The sequence below is a fragment of the Rhincodon typus genome, chromosome 5, assembly GCF_021869965.1.
Source record: "Rhincodon typus isolate 14 chromosome 5, sRhiTyp1.1, whole genome shotgun sequence".
NCBI lineage: Eukaryota > Metazoa > Chordata > Chondrichthyes > Orectolobiformes > Rhincodontidae > Rhincodon > Rhincodon typus.
The window spans coordinates 81507975-81529250 of record NC_063336.1 but is presented as its reverse complement, the minus strand read 5'-3'; the positions used below and the strand labels follow the sequence as shown (position 1 = coordinate 81529250).

At 41.5% G+C, this 21276-nt stretch overlaps 1 protein-coding gene across 1 annotated transcript in view; it reads right to left on the bottom strand.

The window, feature by feature from the left end:
• Window positions 1–20428, bottom strand: part of dst (dystonin) — a 536191-nt gene extending 515763 nt beyond the window's left edge. The window contains exons 1-3 of the mRNA XM_048596444.1: window positions 20052–20428; window positions 19206–19237; window positions 270–458 (exon numbers count right to left, since the gene is read on the bottom strand). Coding sequence (XP_048452401.1) covers window positions 270–458; window positions 19206–19237; window positions 20052–20232 — 402 coding nt within the window. The 5' untranslated portion in view covers window positions 20233–20428. The remainder of the gene's footprint in view (window positions 1–269; window positions 459–19205; window positions 19238–20051) is intronic.
• Window positions 20429–21276: the final 848 nt, after the last annotated feature.

Below are 21276 nucleotides of genomic sequence, written 5' to 3'. Positions count from 1 at the left end.
CTGAGTGATTAATATTGTCAGAATCTGATCCTAATCCGTCGCCGCTAGGTGCGGCGGTTTATTGATCTGTCTGATCAATAAATGGGTCAAAGATAATTGATTAGTATCATTAAGAATTACCTTGAGGGTGAGGAGACAAAGAGTACATGTTGGTGCCAATCGCTGGGAAATTCCAATTTGTTTGATGTTAAGACAACAATCTCTTGTATTGTGCCAGCAGTAGCTAACAGCTAACATTGTTCCCCTTCTATGAACGTGAGAAAACTCACCGCTCTGCGTGTTGGAGTCCCCTGCACGGAGTGGTAAAACTCTGCCTGCACCCGACTGCTCCTCTTGATTTTCCTCCTTCTTGTCAGATGTTCCTGGTCGCTCTCGGGTATCTCCAGCAGAGGTTTGGACTCGTCCGAAACTCGCAATCTGCTGCTTCTCCTGCCATGCCGCGGGCTGTGTCTGAATCCCTGAGAAGAAGCAATAACAACACAGGGTTTGTGTATATGTGTGTGTGTATGTGTGTGTGCTTTGCAAGGAACGCTCTTTTGCTTTCGCTAAGCTGGAACACAACTTGACGTCACTGCCTTGAGTACACCCAAATAGTAAAGTGCAGAGGGCGAGCCGGAGTTCTGCATGGTTTCCAAGCAACTTCTTATCGGTTATTAAATACATACAGTAGAGGAAAATGTAGAACTACAATAAGAATACGGGGTACATCAAACATTCCAGCTTTTAATAAAATCAAACTGAAGGTGAAATTACATAATTGTCAATGGTAAATTGAGTGGTATAGTCAGTGGTGGAGATGAGAGCTGAAGGTTTCAAAGGGGCAGTGATTGATTGAAGTGAGTGGGCAAAGCTGTACCAGAGTTCAGGGTGGGGAATGTGATCTCATCCATTTTGGACCCGATAAAGGATAAGACCAGGTATTTTCAAAATAATGAGAAATCAGGCATATGTAGAAGCACTGGGAGAGAATTGGAGGTCCATGCACAGAAATCAATAAAAAGTATGAGGCAGGTACAAAAACAAAGGAATGCTAGCCATATCATATTAAGGAGGCAGGTGTACAAAGGAGTGCTGCAGCAGTACATAGGTCTGGTTAGGCCACATCTGGAGTACCATACACAGTTCTGGGAATCACTCCAGGAAGCATACATTAGCTTTGGAGGGAGTGCAGTGCATATTCATCAGAATAATACTGGAGCTAAAAGGGTTAAATGATGTGGACATAATTGCCCTCCTCCTGATCCAATGCTTCTGTATCTCTAAGGTGTGGTGTATAGTAAATGACATTTAAAACACTCATGGACCATATTCAGGCCAAGGGTGGCACAGTTAGTTGCACAGCAGAGCTCCCTCTGTACTGATCCTTTCCAGATCCATCATCAGAAAAGTACTGTCCTATTGTGCTAAAGCTTATTCAAGAGCCATCCCCTGATCTTCTTACAGAGTTTGAAAATTTGTGTCAAATCAACAATAAACTCATCGATGTAACAGAGAATTTAAACAACTCAAACTTGAGTGAAGAAATTTCTTCCAATTTCTGTCTTAAATGATTGATCACAGGAAGGAGAAACATCTCTGTCAAAACCCTTCATAGTCTTGTATGAATCTGCCATTAGACTATCTCAGTTTTCCAAACACCAGACAGATTAGGCCCAGTTTATTCAGCCTTTCATCATAGGGCAACCCTCTTATTCTAGGAACCAATATAGTGAATCTTCACTGTACCACTTCAAGGCAAGTATATTCTTCTATAGATTATGAATACCAAAACAATGTACAGTGCTCCGGGTGTGGTCTCACCAAAACCTGACAAAAATATAACACTTTGTTATTATTGTCCTCCAACCTTCTTGCAATGAAGATTAATAAGTCATTTGGCTTCCTAATTATTTGCTGTACCTGCATGCTATTCTTTGTTCCCTCTGCATGCATGTCCAAGTGTCCTCAAACATCAACATTTCAAAGTTCACGCCTTTTAAAAATTATTTTTCTAGTCTTGTTGCAAAAATGAATAACCACATACTTTCCCACATTTTACCCTATCGCTGTCACCTGCTCATTTAATTGCTATAACTTTGTGACCCTCTCAGCTTCCACTCCTAGCTAGATTTGTATCACTACAAAGCCTGGATACATTACTCTTGCTCTCTTCATCTGCCATTAGCACAGATTGCAAATAGCTGAGGTCTCAGCACTGATGCTGATGGCACTCTTCTAATCACAGCCAGGCAATGTGAAAATATCTCAATAATTCTCACTGTCTGCCTCCTTTCCATAAATCTGAAGATCTGTCAATATGTCACCCCCAACTCAATGAACCCTTATTTTGTGTATTATTGTGAACACCTCTTTGAAATATTACATCTACAGACTCCCCTTTAATCTATTTTACAGGCTAGGTCCTCAAAAATTTCTAATCAAATTGACAAACACAATTTCCCTCTCATGAACCAGGGTGATTCTGTCTGATTCTAGTATGATTTTTCTAAGTCCATTGTTTAAAACATCATTAATAAAATATTCCAGCATTTTCCTCATGGCTATAGTTCTGTGTGTTTTTTTCTCCTTAAATAAAGCTGTTACATTGCTAACTTTCAATCCACTGTGACCATTTAGAATGTAGAGAATTTTGTAACAAATATAAACAGTACATCCACTATCTCTGCAGTTTGCTCTTTTTGAACATGATGATGTAGGCCATCAGGTGCAGGGCATTTTCAACTTTATTTTTGTAGATTTCTCACATTTCTCTCTGCAGATATTAATCACCTTAATTTCCTCACTTTTATTAGCCCCTTAGATCTACTCTATTCCAGGTATACACATTGTGTCTTCAGTGATGAAGACAGACAAAATATTTGTTCGATGGCTTTGCCATTTCCTCATTCCCCATGATATTGTCTCCTTCTAAGGAATGAATGTTTAATCTAATCACTCTCTTCCTTTTTGCAAAAGAGTTTCCAATTTGTTTTATATTTTTGGCAGTTTAATTTCATATTTTAAATTCTCCCTCATCAGCTTGTTGATTGCCCTTTGTAGGGTTCTAAAGCACCCTAGATCCTTGGGCTTACTACTGTTCTTCACAACATTATGAGTGCCTTCTTTGAGCCTAATGCTATATTTAAATTCCCTAATAAGCATCTAATGGGTATTTTCCATTGAGCTTTGATTTTGTCAGGGAACATATTTTGTTTCACTTTTTGAATCATTTCTTTGTCCATTTCCCACTGACTATTTCCAGCCATAACTTTTGATCTATTTAACCAAGCATCTGTCCTCTCTTACCTAGTAATTGGCTTTGTTTACACGTAAGATCTTTGTTCTGGGATCAATTATATCACCCTCAAATTTAAGATGAAATTGTTCTTCCCAGACGATCTTTTATTTTAACGTTGCTAATGAATCGTGCCTCATAACACAATACTACATCGTAAATAGCTTTGTCGCTAGTTGTGTCCACAAAATGCTCTTCCAGAAAGCTGACCTGAATACAATTAACCCCATCTTGTAAAGTAACCTTGCCGATTTTATCGTCAATTCGCCGTGAATATTAAATCTCCCCATGATTATAACATTAATCCTATCATTTTATCTCTTTTTGTATTTTACTTCCTGCCTGTTGGTTTATGCAACTAAGCAACTGCATTTTGGTGCCCTATAAATACTGCCTTTAGTGTTTTCTGACTTTCCGCCAAGATTTAATTACCCAGCACAAAGTGTACACGTGTTTAGACGGGGCAGAGGAGGGGATCTTCAGTGACAATCGACTCTGCCCCAACCAACCAGAATGTTCACTCGATAAAGCTGCAATTAGCTAGGTAAGATCTGAATGGCAAGCCTCTCCACAAATCATGGGCCTCAATGTAGAAGTCCCGCCTCACCAGAAGCCACCACACAAAAGTCTCCAACCTTGGGGTCCTAAAGAACATTCTCGAAAGCAAGTCTTGCGTGGATCTGCGTGTGAGGATGTAGCTCTTGAGTCTCGTGAGTTGGAATTTGTTGGGAAAGGAGGGACAATGGGCTTGGAAACAACGACGGGGGAAGTGGGGTTTTCAGAGGCCACACCCTTCCCTGGCATCCTGCCAGATTGGTAACAATGAGTTTCCCCTGAACCCATCAAATGGGTACCCTGGTCTTCAGTGGGAGTTTCTACCACTTTTTTCACTGCCAGGAAAGCCCATAATCAGACTGGCGATGATCAGAGTTTAGGCCCTTAAGTAGCCTTTAATTGACTACTTCAGGGCTTTACTTCCTATCAAGTTGAGGACACCTCCATTGGACCTTCTTGTCCAGCACTTAATTGCCAAGGTGGTAAGAAAAAGACAAGTATCTTGCCAGAGCCAAATCACACAATCTTTTTGTCACTTACAGGGAGGGGATAATTTTGCTTTTTGTTAAAACTCATCTTCACCTGCACTGTTGTTATTTTCCTGATCTGCTGAGCAAAGAAACTTTCTTGTCGCTGTCCTTACATCATCCTTCACTAACACGGCTGGTCCTTTTCCTTTTAGCGTGTCCTTCTGAAATTCGTGTAGCCTGTAATATTTCCTTCCCCAACACTGGTCATCAAGCAACTATGTTTCTGTAATTGTGATTATATCAAATTCATGTATCTCTATTTATGTCTTTGTATTATCTATGATGTTGTTGTTAAGGCTTTGTGCATTCAAGTACAGAGTATTTTTTGTAACCACTGTTCTTTACATGGATCTTATGCACTGATATGTTATTACCATTAAACTTCCTGTCTCACTCTGCTTGCCTTTGCCCAAATTGCTACATAATATCACCTCAACCTTTCTCTTCAGGCTTCCAATTATTCCTTCACCTAATGTCTTTTTCATCTCTTCTAATGTAAAGCACTATCTGCAGCCCTAGCTATATGATTCATCAAGATGCTGATTCCAGCCTAGTATAAATGGAGACCGTCCCAATAGAAGATCTACATTTTTCCCAGTATTGGGGCCAGTATCCCATGAATTGAAATCTCTGTTCCCACATCACTCTTTAAGGTATGTGTTTAATCCTCCAGTCTGCTTGTATTTATGCCATTAATGCATGGTTTGGCTAACAATCCGATTGATTAATATCTTTGCATTGATTCTAATGTGCATTTGATTCTAATTCCTTATATTTTCACAACAGAATGTCATTTCTAGTTCTTTGAGTGTCACTAGTTGTTTTGTAATCCAAGACAACTGGATCCTCCCCTCTTACTCTAGTGATGAAGAGATGCCTTTAACCCTGGCAGTGGGAAGACCACATGATCTGTGAAATTTCTGATTGTGATTCCAGAGAAGAGTATCTATCCCACTGACTGTATTGTACCCCATCACGACTACATTTCTTTTCAATCCCTCCCAATGGAAATGGGTTGCTACACCATGGTGCTATAGTTAGTTTCCCTTCCGTTTTACTGGCCTTGTTCTCACCTACATAGGTAGCACATACCTCACACCTGTTGATTCAAATCATGGGCCACGGGTTATGCATCACTACATAGCGGATCACCGCACCAGCTTGATTTGCAGTCACTCTCTATTTCCTACTACTAACAAAGTTTGAAATCCTACTAAACCTCCGGAAGGTGACCGTTTCCTGGAAAACGGATCTAGATAACTATTCCCCTCCCTAATGCCCTGCACTGGCTGTAGCTTGGACTCCAACACAACAACTGCAGACAAAGGTTGTCTGGGGTTTGCAATATAAACACAAACTCCCATGTTGTTGCCATCATGGCATGCAACCTTCCCAACCATGTCTATGTAGCCATATCTGGTTAGCTAGACAATTAGTTAATAGTTTAATACAGTAATAGCACATTACAGCTTCCTAGCTCAGGGCCAATGGAAAAACATTCAAATGTGCAAAAGTACAGAATCAGAGCAACGAGGAGAATGAAGTGTATTACTCTTCGAAACAGCCGATGTAGTAGACTTGATGGACCAGATGGTCTCCTAAAGTACTACACTAATCTACGATTCTATAAACCAAAGGGGCATGTCTATCCCTGGCTCCTCCATTAGGAGAGGTGAGGTGACTATTTTCAATCCAGCCAGATCATTCCCTAACAGTAGGTCTACACCTTTGATTGGTGAACTGTCTAAAACCCCTACTATTATGTCCCCTGATAGTGTAAGGCTGGATAGGAACACTATATTGTGGAACTGGGATGTGCACTCCATCCTGATCACTTTTTAGTACCTTGGCCTTCACCAAACTTTCAAAAGGAAAAACTAAACCATCCTTCAATTGTAAAAGATTGGCATGCCCCCTGTATTCTTCAAAATTGTTGTGGGCTTTTCTCTTCTGTTAGAAGCAGTAGGTCTCACTGTACCCTTTGACAAAAATCCCTTGTACCCTTCACTTATTTTGTTTCCTCCTGCCTGCTTCATAAGGTTCATCTCCGTCCTATTTACCGTAGTTGCCGTAACTGACTGGGTCGGGATGCTTTCTTCTTTAATTCCGTTTCCTGCTTCTCCTGTCTGAATACCAATGTCCCCAATTGGTTTCCTATGCAGCTTCCAGAAAGTTACCTTAATGTGCCCTACCTTACCGCAGCAAAAAAAACTTCAGTTTCCTGCTTTCTCCTCTGCTTTCAACCATTACCTTTCTGGCCTGAGGTGGTGATTTCTGAGCATTCCCAGCCAACCCTTCCTTATCTTAGCCAACTGCCTTCCTCTCAATTTCCCACTTTCTACTTTTCTCAAATCTGAGGGGTGATGGAATGAGGGCTTATGGAACGTTTCATAGTCATCGGCCATCCAAGCTTCCTGCCTAACATTACCAGCTTTCTGTTCCTCTACATGTATTCTGATTGTGGGTAGTAAGAAGGTTTAAACTCTTCCAATAAACAATCTCTCTTAACCTTTCATAATTTATTTCTACTCTGGATACCCTGATCCATCTGTCAAAATTGGTCTGCTTCTCCCTCTTGAACTCTAAGTATATCTGCCCCAGCTGTTTTCTTAGATTACTAAATCTTTGTCTAAAAGCCCAGGGGACTAGTTCATAAGTTCACCAGTTAAAAATTGTTGTTTTCACAGTTTTCTAAAGTCTTGAGTCCTCCTCTAGCAGGGATGAAAATGCATCTGATATACTTCTAATGACTTTCCTCTGCAAGGCAAAGTCCAGAGGGATCAACGCCATTCTATCTGGGTCGCTACTTTGTCAAAAGATAGGAAAAACTCTTACACATCTCATCCCTCAATCCTCAATAATACCTGTACTACCTTGAATGTTTCCTGACTTAACCATGATTTTCTACCAGGATTCTCTATATCTGTGCTTCCCACAGCTTCTGGACTAATCTGTACAATCTCTGCTAGCTTTTACTTCAGCTGTCTAACTTCTTCTTTCTCTCTGGCTTCAGCCACCAGCTCCATATTTCTTAGAGCTAACTATTGTGCTCTCTCTTCTCTTCTTTCCTGAGCTTCCCATTCTAGCCCCTCCTCATTTCCTTGATGGAGCTACTCAACTCTATCTGTTCCCTAACACTAACTTCAGGTCCATTACTATCATTTCCCCTCTGACTTGCTCGGTTTGTCAAGCAGATTTAAACGTGATGCTATCTGCCGTGGCCACTGTGCCTTACTTGTTTTTGGTGGAATCACTAACCAGAGGTCTCCTTTGGACAGGTCCCCTTCTTTTGTCTTTATGTATCAACAGACATTTCTGTTAGTTGCAAGGTGCTTGAACAATTTCCATTTCTATTTTACACCTCAAAACTCGGTGCCAGAAGTTTCACATTTGGTACAGTAATTCTGTATTACCCTCGATGTCTAACTGTACTAAATCACAGACATGAGCCTCCAGTTGTGTCGGGGTACTGAATTATCCACAAACAAACACAATGTGGAGAAATATAACATGTAATGAAAGTTATGTCAAATTATTGCAATAATATCTCCCAATTGACCTGTCTCGCAATTTAATGCTCCCAAGTTCTACATTTTATGAAGACTTCTGACATCATTTGTATTATGTAAAACCGGAATAACTGTTCATTTCTAATGAAAAGAACTTTGCCATTCCTGGAATTTAATGATATAAACTCTTAAACCACTATCTACCTGGACCATTACCCCAAAATCCCTATTTTACCCCAAGCTGGCACTTAAACCTGATAATCAAGACAGAAAATTGGTAGTGGTGGTTAGACATTAGGTTAAAGACCGAAAGAGAGAAAGGCTATAAGCTATTGGCTGGACTTAGCCTGCAATTCAAACAGTCTAACAGTTCCAACCTCCGAATGTGTTGAACTCTCTGAGCACAGGAATGAACTTGTGCCTTTTGAAAAAGTTACTGAGTTGGGTTGGTTCCTTCTTCTGGGCAGTCTCCTCATGGTATCCTACCAATCAGACACACTCAATATGGCTCCTTGCCAAAAACAGCCTTCCAGTTCAATCTTTGCTGCTCCTGTCACAGTTGTCTGTTCTTCAAGCAGGGTCCCCGTGGTTCCCTCCCAAGTGAGCACTCGGTATGTCTCCTCCAGGAGGAATCCTTTCTGGGGCCTCACTGCTCAAGCTCTAGCTCTTGACTCTCCCCACAGGGCCGCAGGATTTGGCTTTAAAACTTCCAAGCCCCTCCTTGTTTTTCCCTCCAGATTGTAACTTTTTTTTTAACTGGGCAATTTTCCACATATTATGAGGACACAGGGCTAAACTTCCTCTTAGCTTTGGTTGGGTTTCTGTGCTGTAGGGGGTGACCAATCAGTGGACAATCCCAATCCGTGCTGATTCCTGCTGTCCCAAAGTCAATTCCCCAGTGGACAGGGGAGCACTGACTGGATCATGAACCACATTCAGAATCCCATTCTTTTCTAATTAACTTTTTTTAAAGATTAATTTTGATGTTAGTTATAGAAAGAAAACTTAGAAAGAACAGAAGGGCTTATAACAACATGGTTTTAAAACTTTACATTTCTAACTTTTCCTAGTTCTGATAAAAGATCAAGTCTGAGACATTTATTCTGTTCACCGCTCCGCATATGCTGCCTGATCAGCTATGTTTCCAGCATTTTGTTTTGATGTTGAGGTTGGTCATACTCGTATAAATAGGTCCTTTGCAGATGAAGGAAGATTTTAGTACGTTCATGAATGTGAAGAATTATACCACTGATTATGCAGCACTCTATTAATGCTGCACCAGCCTCCGTGCTCAAACCCTGGTTTTGGAGCCTGAACCAATGACCTTGTGCCGCAACAGTTAGAGTGCAATGGCTGAGCCAAACTGTTGCTTTCAACTTGTGGATGCATGTAAATGCTTCTCTGTATCTATTTAACATTCTACAATGTAAATGCCCACAGTTCATAAGTTTTATTTTACACATTTAAAATCAAATCAGTTTATATATTAATCTGTAGCACAACCATAAAGTCTGAATCCATTTTCAACTTTAAGTAATGAGATTGGAAGTGCACTTACAAGTGATTGGAAATGCATGTTTCCTGGTTTTATGATAAAATCTGGGATCATATCAAGTCCTGTATGCCTACATCCCCACCTCCACCATGCTTAACCTACATTAGGTCTTGTGCAGTGACACCTCAAATTTAAAGTTCTTATTATTCCATAGTGTGTTCCTCCCCATCTCTGTAATCTAAAATCAGAGAATTTTACGTTATTGAAGGAGGCTATTCGACCCATCATGTCAGTACAGGCTCCTTGCAGAGCTACCCAGGTAGTCCCACTTTTCAGTCCTATCTCCATAGCCCTCTAACTTCATCTCTTTCAAATATATATCCAGCTGTCTTTGAAGACTCCCATAGAATCCACCTCCACCACTCTCCCAGGCAGAGCATTCCAAACCCTAACAACTGAGTAAAGAAGTTTTCCTTCATCTCACTCCTTGCTCTCTTGCTGACAATCTTGGAGTTGGGACCCCTAGTTACTGACATACCAACCAGTGGAAATAGAACATCCTTCTTTACCCTGTCAAAATTGTTCATAATTTTGAACACCCCGATAAGGATGGCCTCCTACCCTACAAGTCGCAGATATCTCTACTTCTCAAATTCTAGCCTCTTGCACTTCGCCTGCTTTCGTATCTCTACACTTTTTCATGTCTTCAGTTGTCAAGTCCTGAATTTCTGTCATTCTCACAGCGTTGCTTCCCAACATCTTTTTAAAATCATTCCTCCAAAATGTAACTCTTTTTGATCAAGCTTTTGGTTATTGTTCTAGTGCCTATTGTGTGGTATGGAGCAGTCTCTTTGTTGTTCTGTTCTGCTGTCCTCATTTCTGAGGATTGGGCCACGGACTTCCATGAACAAAACAGTGCAGTGGTTTTGCATTGCCTTCTGTTGGTGGCTGACCAGGAAAAACTCTCACTCTTGCTGCCTGTCATCAGAAATATTTAGAAGAAGTTTCAGGCTGATAATAACCCTGTTTGACCACATCAATACACTAATAAATCTTGGTGTGGAACTCAAACACAGAGCTTCAAGCCCAGAGGTATGGACATTATTCATTGCACCATAAGGCCCTCCCATGGAGGAACAGGGTGCAATAAATTTTTTAATCACTTCACACATACCTAAGCCCTTAATAACCTATGTGACTGGATGAATCCAACAGTGTTGGAACTTTAAGAGTTAGAGTTAGATTTAATTCTCATGAGTACTCAAATGCAGGAGTGAAAAGTGTATAATGTCACCACACGTGGCACCATCCTAGGTAGAAAGGTACCTAGGTACAAAAAATTTAGGTACAAAGTAGTAAAAGAAATACAACTAAAAAAGGTAAGCACTATCTTCATAGAATATGTAGAAAAATAAATAATACAGCAATAGTTAACATTAAAGTCCTTCTTAATATAGAGCAGAAAAATAAAGTAATAAAGATAAAAGTTCAGCAGTATTTAATGAATCCTCCGCTTAGCTCACTCTTCAGGAGACCTCAGCTGCCTGTTCTCGACGCCCCTGTTACCAGGGGGCCTCCCTCACAGCTCGCTCTTTCCACCTAGGGCCACAATGCTATCACTGCTGCTGAAGCTCCTGCCTCCCCGGTCTCCTCTTGTGCGTCTGGAAAATGCCCAGGCAGGACCCACTCACGCCGAGATACCACCATGCCAGGCTGAGAGACCAGGCCAAATCACCACCATGCTGGGCCAAGAGACAGCCATGGACCGCCGAGAGACCACCAGGGGCCTGGCCAAGAGGACGCCTCGCCAGGTCTACACTGAGGCAGGTAGTGCAGTAAAGAAACATCAAGAGAGAATAAAAAAAGAGAAAGAAACGAGAAATGAATAGACAGAGATGACAAATTGACTATGCTCGCAGAAAAAAATCTTTCTCAACTTTGTCTTAAATGAATGGCCCCTTGCTCTGAGATTATGCCCAATGGTCCTCGACTTTCCCATAATGGGAAACAATCTCACTGCATCTAACATATCAAGCTCCCTAATAATCTTATTATTCAATAACGTCTCTCCTCATTCTTCTAAACTCCAATGAGTACAAGCCCAACCTACACAGCCATTCCTCATAAAATCCCATCACACCTGGATTCAACCTCAACTTTCCTTGGATAAGGGGACCCCACAGCTGTTCACAGTAATCCAGGAGTGGTCTGTCTACAGTTAGTTATAATTTTAGCAAGACCTCGATATTTTTAGCCTCCATTCCCTTTGAGATAAAGGACTGCATTTCATTTGCCTTTCCAGTCACCTACTGACCTTGAATGCTAGCTTTTTTTTTTGTGATTTAAACGCAAGAAGCTCCAAATTCCTCAGTACTGCAATCTCCTGCAGCCTCTCTATATTTCAATAATATTTAGTTCTTCTATCAGAATCATAGAATCGCTATAATGCAGATAGAGGCCGTTTGGCCCATCGAGTCTACTTTGACCTACCAAACAGCACTCCACCCTATCCCACAATCCCGCATTTATCATGGCTAATCCATTCAGCCTGCACATCTCTGACACTACAGGGCAATGTAGTATGGCCAATCCACCTAACTTACACATTTTTTGACTGTGGGAGGAAACTGGAGCACCCAACGGAAACCCACGCAGACACAGGGAGAATGTACAAACTCCACATACTTACCCGTGGCTATATACAAACCAAGGTCCCTGGTGCTGTGAGGGAGCAGTGCTATCCATTGTGCCACTGTGCTGCTCTTTCTTCCTGCCAAACCTCACATTTTCTGAGATTATATTCCATCTGTCAAGATTTTGCCCACTCACCTAACTTGTCTATATCCCTCTGTAGACTCATTGTGTCAAATGAAATAAATTTTGAACAGATATGACCTAGTAACTCAAGACTAATTATTCATTCAGTGTTGTGGACCATCACCAGCAACCGAATTGTATTCAAGCAAAATCTGCAACCTCATGGCCCAGCATATCCCTCACTCTACCATTACTATAAAGCCAAGGGAACAACATCCTTGAAAATAAGGTGTCACTCTGGTGAAACTACAAAATAGAATAACTTGTAAGGCAAAAAGCAGAAACAGCAAGTGACAAACAGGGTTAAGTGAGTCCACAACCAATGAATCAGATCTGAGCTCTGCAACCCTGCCACATATCATTATGAATGGCGGTGGACAATTTAACAACCACGGGAAGAGGAAGCTCCACAAATATCCCCATCCTCAATAATGAGGAAGACCAAAACATCAGTGCAAAAGACAAGGCTGAAGTGTTTGCCACAATCTTCAGCCAGAAGTGCCAAAGTGAATGATCCACCTCGGCCTCCTTCAGAAATCCCCAGCTTAATTACATGTTTTATGAAGAAAATGAAGGCTGAATGCACTGGGTACTTCAAAGGCTATGGACCCTGACAACCCTCCAGCGTTGGACTCCAGAATTTCCCAAGTCTCTTAAGCCAAGCTATAGCAGTACAGCTACAACTCTGCTATCTATTCGGCAGTGTGGAAAATTACCCAGCTATGTTCTGTTTCGAAAGTGCAGGACATATCTAACTCGGCCAAATACCACCACATCAGTCTACTATTGATCATCAGTAGAATAATGGAAGAAGTCATCAACAGTGCTATCAAACAGCACATAATTAGCAATAATCTGCCCACTGATGCTCAACTTGGGTTCAACAAGGAGCTTGCAGCTCCTGACCTCATTACAAGCTTGGTTCAAACATGGACAAAAGAATTGGAGTTTAGAGGTTAGGCAAGAGCAATTGCCCTTGACATCAAGTCCGCATTTGACCGAATGTAGCATCAAGAAGAGCCTAGCAAGATTAGAGTTAGCTGTAATCATGGGGTAAACTCTCCACTGGTTGGACTCATTCTTAGCACAAATGAAGATGGTTGTTGGAGGTCATTCAACGTAGCTCAATGTCATCTTTGAAGATATCCTCAGGGTAGTTTCCTAGGTCTAACCATCTTTAGCTGTTGTCCTTCCATTTAAGGTCAGACATTGTGTTGTTCGTCGATCATTCCACGTGTTCAACACCATTCCAACTCCTCAAAAAATGAAGCAGTCCATGTCCAAATGCAGCAAGACCTGGACAATATCTGACTTGGGCTAACAAGTGGGAAGTAACATTCACACTACACAGCCATCTCCAACAAAAGAGATTCTAACCATCCTTTGCCATTCAGTGTCATTACCATCTTTGAAATCCCTTCTTAAAACCATTGCAGACTGCAGTTGTTCAAGAATGCAACTCACCACAACTCAAGGGCAATCAGGGATGGGAAATAAATGCTGGTCCAGCCAATATTGCCCACAACCCATGAATAAATAAACAAAACATCCGCACTATTAACATTCACTGACCATAAACTTAAATAGTGTGGCTATAACAGCAGGGCAGAGGAAGGAATCCTGACACATGTAACTCACCTCCTCACCTCCCAAAATTGTCCACCATTTACAAGACACAGGTCAGGGGAGTGATGAAATAATCCCCCTTACCTGAATGAGAGCAGCTCCAACAACACTCAAGAATCTTGATACCATTTAAACAAAGCAGCCCACTTGATTGGCATAATATTCACAAACATTCAGCCCCAGCAGCAATCCTCAGTTGGGTATACAATCTATCAAATGCACTGCAGAAATACCACAGCCATTACCATCCAGAAGGGCAAGGGCGGCAGACACATGGGACACCACCATCTGCAAGTTTATCTCCAAGCCACTCACAATCCTGACTAGGAAATTTATTGCTATTCCTTCAATATCGCTGGGTCAATGTCCTGGAACTCTCTCCCAATGCCATTGTGGGTGTACCTACACAAAATGGACTGCAATACTTCAAGAAATTAACTCACTGCCATATTTTCAAGGGTAATTAGGGATGTGCAATACATGCTAGTCCAGCCAGTGAAACCCATATCTCTTGAATAAGTAAAAGAATCGGGTTGCTTTGTCTTCCTCATGCAGCTCTCGACACATGAATTACTAAGTCTAAGTCAGCATCACTTAAAAAAATTATTTGGACATTACCACAATGCTATGTGTTTTGGATCTTGCTGTAGCAAATTGGACACATTGCCACAATGACTACATTTCAAAAAGTACTCCATGGCATAAGGTGCTTTGGGACATCACTTGGGATTTGTGAGCTGAAGAGGGTGTTGTGGTCACAAGAGCAAGTTGGAAGACCTTCACATGGCTTCACTCTTGCACTAAGCAAAGATTCATAGGTTCAGCATTGAGACTCATGGGGTGCTCACTTGTTGGTGTCCGGATGGTTCTAGAGAGGAAGCAGGCAGTGTTCATTGATATACTCCAGCCTATCATGGCCAGCGTACCCATGATGTATGGGCTGGCTGACTGACTCAGATGCTAATTTAGTTTATAAATTTCTTTTGGCTCTGTTCAAACTAGCTCTCATGTTTAAATTGTTCTAATTGGTGTGTATCCTCACAAGAAGGCTTGTGCATATTTTATCCCACATAGCAACTGGCCCAGGAATAATATATTGCATAGCCTCTTTCTCAGCAGGATCTTCCATGATCTACATCACTGGGACAACCCAAAGTCACTCTTATGCATCAATGAAACAAAAGCATTCTCCCATCTTTGTACTTTTTTGAAAGGCATGTGCAAAGGGAAGTTTAATAACATATACTTTCCACACCTAACTATCTGCGAATAACAAATGCCATCTTGTCCTTTCCCAACATTCCTGCTTAACCACTGATCAAATGGAATAATGCTGTACTTAGATTCTACACCTCAAAATATCTCTATACAATTTACAACCAATGAAGCAGTTTTGAATTACAGTGACTACTATAATTCAGGAAACGTGGCAGACAACACACAGCTAAAAAAGACTTGCATTTACTTAGCACCTTTCTCAATGTCAGGACATAGCAAAATGTTTCATGTCTAATTAATTAGTTTTTGAAATGTATTCACTGTTGCAATTCAGTAGCAAAGTAGTCAAACTGCACAGAGCAAGGTTCCATAAACTGAATTAAATGTGTTTTTAGATCTTTGTTGGTCGGTATTTCCCGTCCATTTGAAAGGATAGACAGGATCTCAATTTCGTGTCTTATCAAAAAATGATATCTCCGACAGTGTAACACTCCCTCAGTACTGCACTCGAGTTTCAACTTGGGTTTTGTGCTTGAATCTCTGAATCTGTGTTTGAACAAATCAGCTCATGACTCAGGCAGGAGAGCTACCCACTGAGCTACTGCTGACATTTGTGGAAATGGTGTCAATGTTTTCAGCTTTCCGTACCTGACATACAAATATTGCATTATCTATGTCTCCAAGGCAATAATTCATATCCTAATTTCTGTGATTGTGTTCCGTATTTACCTATTGATCAGGAAAGCCAAGCCAAACAAATCTTGTCATTTCTACCTGCCCAGTATTAAAATACTTTTACTAAAATGCTTTCTTACTGTAAAACCCATTTTATCATCCAGCTGTTTTTGAAAGCACAATTTATTGAGCAGTTAGCCATCATATCTGTTGTGAACTGTCTGAAACTGAATTGCAGGAATACATGGCTGAAGAAACATTTGCCGACTTCAGTGAATTAATATTGACCATGTGATTTGGATAATATACAGCATCACTATTACATAGATTGGGATTGTTTCTGAGAACAGGATTGACTGGGCTTGCAAGCCTGGCTTGCAATCCCTTAAAGGAGATTGGTGTTGTAACATACTAAATGAAGAGTGGGGCCCTCTGTAAATGACTTGTAATTACAAATAGACCATTATGACCATTCTGTTGTGCTTAATCCATAAGTAAGTGGGTCAGAGTCTGGTACTTTGTGATAGCACTGACCTACACTCAAGGCAGAAACAACTGTAGACAGAGGTATTAATTTCTTTACCCAGACATAGTACTTATTGATTTCTGGGCAGTAGACAAAGAAATATATTAATATACTTAAAATAACAAATATTTTTAAAATGATATATGGGTATTTTAGGATTTCCCCATAAAGTATGAAACAGTGTTTAAAACTTTTGTTTGTGTTGTCATAATCCCTAATGATTATTATGTTTTCATCAGAGATTTAGAAATGAGATCAGAAAAGTCTAAAAAAAGTCAGAAAATATATAAATGAAAAAAATAATCAAGATTCAGGTTCTTTACAACAGATCATTACTGTGGATTGAACATTCAATATTCAGCCTCCCCCTAGGTGGATTTAATGGAAGCCAGAGACATGATGAACTTTCACTTACTTGCCCCTACTATGTAAATTGATCTGAATCTCAAGCACGTACCCACTCATGAGTTCCAATGTGAACTCTTCCATTTTGTTCACACTTGGAACCCTTATGGTTTATTTGGAGAATAGATTTCATAATCTACGTTAATGCTGCCCATGTGGTACAATACTGGAGGAAGTGCTGCATTTCAGATGAGACATTAAACTGAGGTCCTGTCTGCCCTCTCAGGTGAACATAAAACAACCGCTATCTCTGCTTCAAAGACGAGCAGATAGTGTTCCCTGGCATTCCAATCACTATTTATCACACAATGAACCATGAGTGCTGCACTGTCAGAGGTATCATTTCTCAAATAAGGTCTTAAACTGAGGTCCAGTCTGGTCTGTCAGGTGAATGGAAAAGAACATATTGTACTACTTCAAAGAGCATGGAAGTTTTCATTGATCATTTATCCCTCAGTCAAACACAGGAAAAGCGAATTGTCTGATTATTATAATAGTGCCATACTTCATACAGCAGTGGTTTCCTTTAAAAAGTACTGCACTGAAGTTAAAATGATTTGAAACATCCAGAGGTAGTAAATAGTGCTATATCAATGCAAGCCCTGTTTTCCTTCTTTACATTCCGATGGCCAATAGGAATTACCTGGCAACTTCCACAAAGAGTTTCAATTTGCACTCTTATAGCGGGTGCAGAGGAAATTCTTTCATCCCATGTGTGTGGGCCAGATTTAAACATAGATTCAAGAGGTGAACTCACTGTACTGAGTCTCCCTGACACTCTTTTGCAATGTGGTAACAGCTATTCAGATGTTTATCTTTTTAACATTATTTCTTATTTTTCTAACTTACACTATGAATAACTGTAAGGTAATGCAACTTTATTTTGTATCTGAGATCTGTACCTAGGTATTTTATTCCTAAGATAGCACTGTGCGGTGAAACATTGTAAACTTTTGACTGTACTCTGTACTTGAGTACACATGACAATAAATCTAATTCTAAACTCATGCAAAAACAGCTCAGCTGTTTAACACCCTTGTTAATATTCTGGAATCTTTATAAAGGGACACATTTTACTCTATTTTTCAATAACCTTTTAAAGTTCAAGTTTGATGTTATTGGTAATAACTGAACTGTCATGTTCTTGACTGACAGACAATGCACGGGAATGCGAAATCTTCTCCCAGTGATGTATCATATGTACATTTCCTCAAAGAGAGAAAACATGTCGCCAGAGCGGATGTAGTGAGGGACAAAATAAAGAGTAACAACTCAACGGGTCAGGCAGTGTCTGTGGAGAGAAGCATGAGTGAATTTTTCATTTCTAAGACATTTCACCATAACGGATGTAGTAAGGGTGTGTGGAGGGGAGGAAACAGAAGACTGTGCTCCAATTTCCCATCTCAAGACCTTGACTTTATGTTTGACTGGTCCTGAAAGGCCTGCTACAAACACTGCTCACACATTGGCAAATTAAATTCTGTGAACACTGGAAAGTCAACACAAACTGCTGAGAAGTCAGGGGAAAATGAACCACAAAGTTATTTGGAAGGAATACAACAATCTCCCATATATTGATTTAAAATGGGGAAATACGTTCCTTCTGCTCTCAACAATTTGCATTTAGATAGTGCCTTTTGACAGAACAGAACTTCACAAGATGCTTCACAGCAACATTATCAGCAAAAACTGACATGGAGCCTTACAAAATTTTAGGACAGGTGACCAAGAAGTCAACCAAAGAAGTAGGTTTTCAGAAGCATTGTAAAGGAGGAGCAAAAGGTAGGGAGGCAAAATGTAGGGCATCCAGAGTTTAGCAAGCCAATAGTGGGGCAAAAGATATAAGGGATGCACAAGAGTCCAGAATGGGAAGACTGCAGACCTCTCAATGAATTTCAGAGTTGGAGGGGGTTACAGAAACAGGGAGAGTCAAGGCCATGGAGGATTTCAAAACATTGCATCATTTTTGACCAGATAGGGGCAAAACACTAATTATTGTCTTAATCTGAACTTTGCACACAAAGCTCTTAGAGGTTAATTTTGAGGCTGATAGTTACAATCTTATTTTCTAATGTTTCCCTTCTTCCTTATCAAGGATTCTGGTGGAATCTTGTCCAGAGCCAGTGAAACATAATCCATTATTGTCAACCCTGTCACTGGAAGCAGTTATGCAGCTTGCTGGTTGGGGTGCAGGCGAATTGATCCAGAGTTTCTGGTGATTATTGATATTGATGCTGATAACTGCATCTGCCCAAGGAACCCCATTCATTATACTAATTTCAGTACCTCAAACTAACAGTCCCATTCAGTTGTCATCAACATTTGATTGATTTTAATCTAAACATATTCTCAGCAAAGATGAAGTACTGAACAAAGCCCATTTTCCAAAGTCGATCCCATTTTGTACAGCTTTTCCAACCACATATGCCAGCAGTTTGCCCAACCCTGATTATCACATTTTGACAGAGATTTAAAATTTTTATGTTATCGTGAGGTTGAGATGAGTGCTATTGGGAGGCTCAGTAAGTAACTTTATATGACCTTGAGTTGAGAAAGCGAAAACAGCATGCTGTACCTCAGAACGGAAGTGTGATCTCATCCCTGCATCTGGGATAAAATAAGGGAAAAATATTATTTATTGCACAGAAGCAAATACACAAGTTACACAACAATGGTAATGTTACATTTGATGTAGTTTAGTTCAGGGTCAGAATGCACAGCTATAGTTTGATAGCAAAATTACACTGACGTCTCTAAATCATCTCATGCAAATACTTATGTGAATGTAACCTGCTGATGTTGATGGAAGTTATCCTTTAAAAATTTAACACATCACTGAGTTACCAAAGTTGAGGGATTTGATTAGGAGGGAAGCAATAAGGGAGTTGAGGGAGGGGATGAGAAGATGAGACAAGGTTTGAGGGTGGAGAGAGGGAATGATGGGGGCCAGGGAGGGAAGGGGAGAGGAATGGATGAAGGTGAGGGAGGAAGTGGGAAGCCCTGTTCAAGTAAGGGTAGAAGAGATGAGGTGGATGCGAGTGTTGAGAGGTTTGGGAGGAGACCAAGGGGTGGCAATATGAGGGAGGATAGAGTGGGAAAGGGAACGTGGGAAATGTTGGAGGGTGCGGTGGGATGGAAGAGTAAAGGTATGAGGGTCAGCGGCAATAGGGCGACGGATCAGACAGAAGGGAGTGTAGGAGAAGGCAGAGGGAGGGGTGAGTTGAGGGGATATGCGGGAGAATGGAAGGGGATGACCATGCTGCGGAAGAAGAGGGAATAACATTGGGCCTTTGGGGGAGGAGGTGGTGGATGAGGAAACTGAGAGGGAGAACGAGGAGCGCAGAGAGAGCGCCGCGGGTGGGGGACCGCAGAGGAAGAACCGGAGGGGGGTGGGGGCAGCGACAGGGAAACGCACACTCACCTCGACTCCTGGAACGGCCTGAGCTGACCGGCTTGATGGGGTGGCGAGCCTTGCGGAGTTTACGGTGCCAGCAGCAGAAGAACAAGATGGTAGCGATAGTGCCCACCAGCAGGAGCAGCAACAACAAAACGCACTGGACGCTGTAGGGCTTGAGCAGGACCAGAAACGCCGCTGCTATCATTGTAAGTGTCTGGCAAGTAGCTCCTCTCCGCTAGAATATCACCTGCATGTGGGAAAGGTTCAGGGCACTGACTATAGATAGCTCAACGTCTAGACCTCGTTACACATCTCTGTCTCTTTCTCCCTGCAACTCAGAGGGAAGGGGCTCTTGAAATTTTGGAAGCTCTGCTTGCTTCCACTGCAGCCAGCCATCCTGGGACATCTGGGAAGGATGTTGAGGTGGGGGGGGGAGGGGGGCTGGGTGATGAAATTATTGATTCGACGTAGAATTGGAGGACACCAGTCCATGAGTCAGCATGATGCAAAGCAGCAGTCTCACCGCCGTGCACATTTGCAGCCGCAGTTCCCCTGAATTTGAAAAAAAAAACCACCGGGCTTCATCTAAAATGGGCCATTCCTGTCCCACCTCAAGGCAGACAGAGCCGAGAGAGATGCGCCGGCTTCACGTTGCAATCGACATGACCCATTAAAATAACAGTTGCGAGTTTCAGGACGTTAGATCAGACAGTCCGGATCAACATGAACCAAAGCAGCTACTGCAGCGATAACAGCGCGGGGGTGGGCGGCAAGGAGGCCGGTGTTTCTTACACACTGACGCCGATCCTCGCACCGACAGTACCAAACTCTGTCTCAGGTTTTCCCTCCCGCAGAAATCAGACACAACATCCTCAAGATCTGCATCGCCAGGACGCGGGTAGACGCTGGCTTTAAACCAGACACATTGCCCAGTCCATGTCATTCCTCGCAGCAGCGACCAGCCAAACCGCAACAAAATTAGACCCACAGGAAAACTCACACAAACACAAAATGCCCTTTAAAACAGGATGGCCGTTCTCATTTATTTACCCATACAAGTCCGCAACTCGCCGTTGAACACTTTTGCTTCGGGTCCATGACAGGCAATGTTGGGTAGCGAAATAGGTAGTGAGTCGAACTTCTACGATGGGTACATATTTTGTTTGAGTTGCGTCTTCTAAGGATGGAACACCAAAAGATCTTGTCTAATAACAGAATGCTTTCTTAATTACACCCGAAATAAATAGAT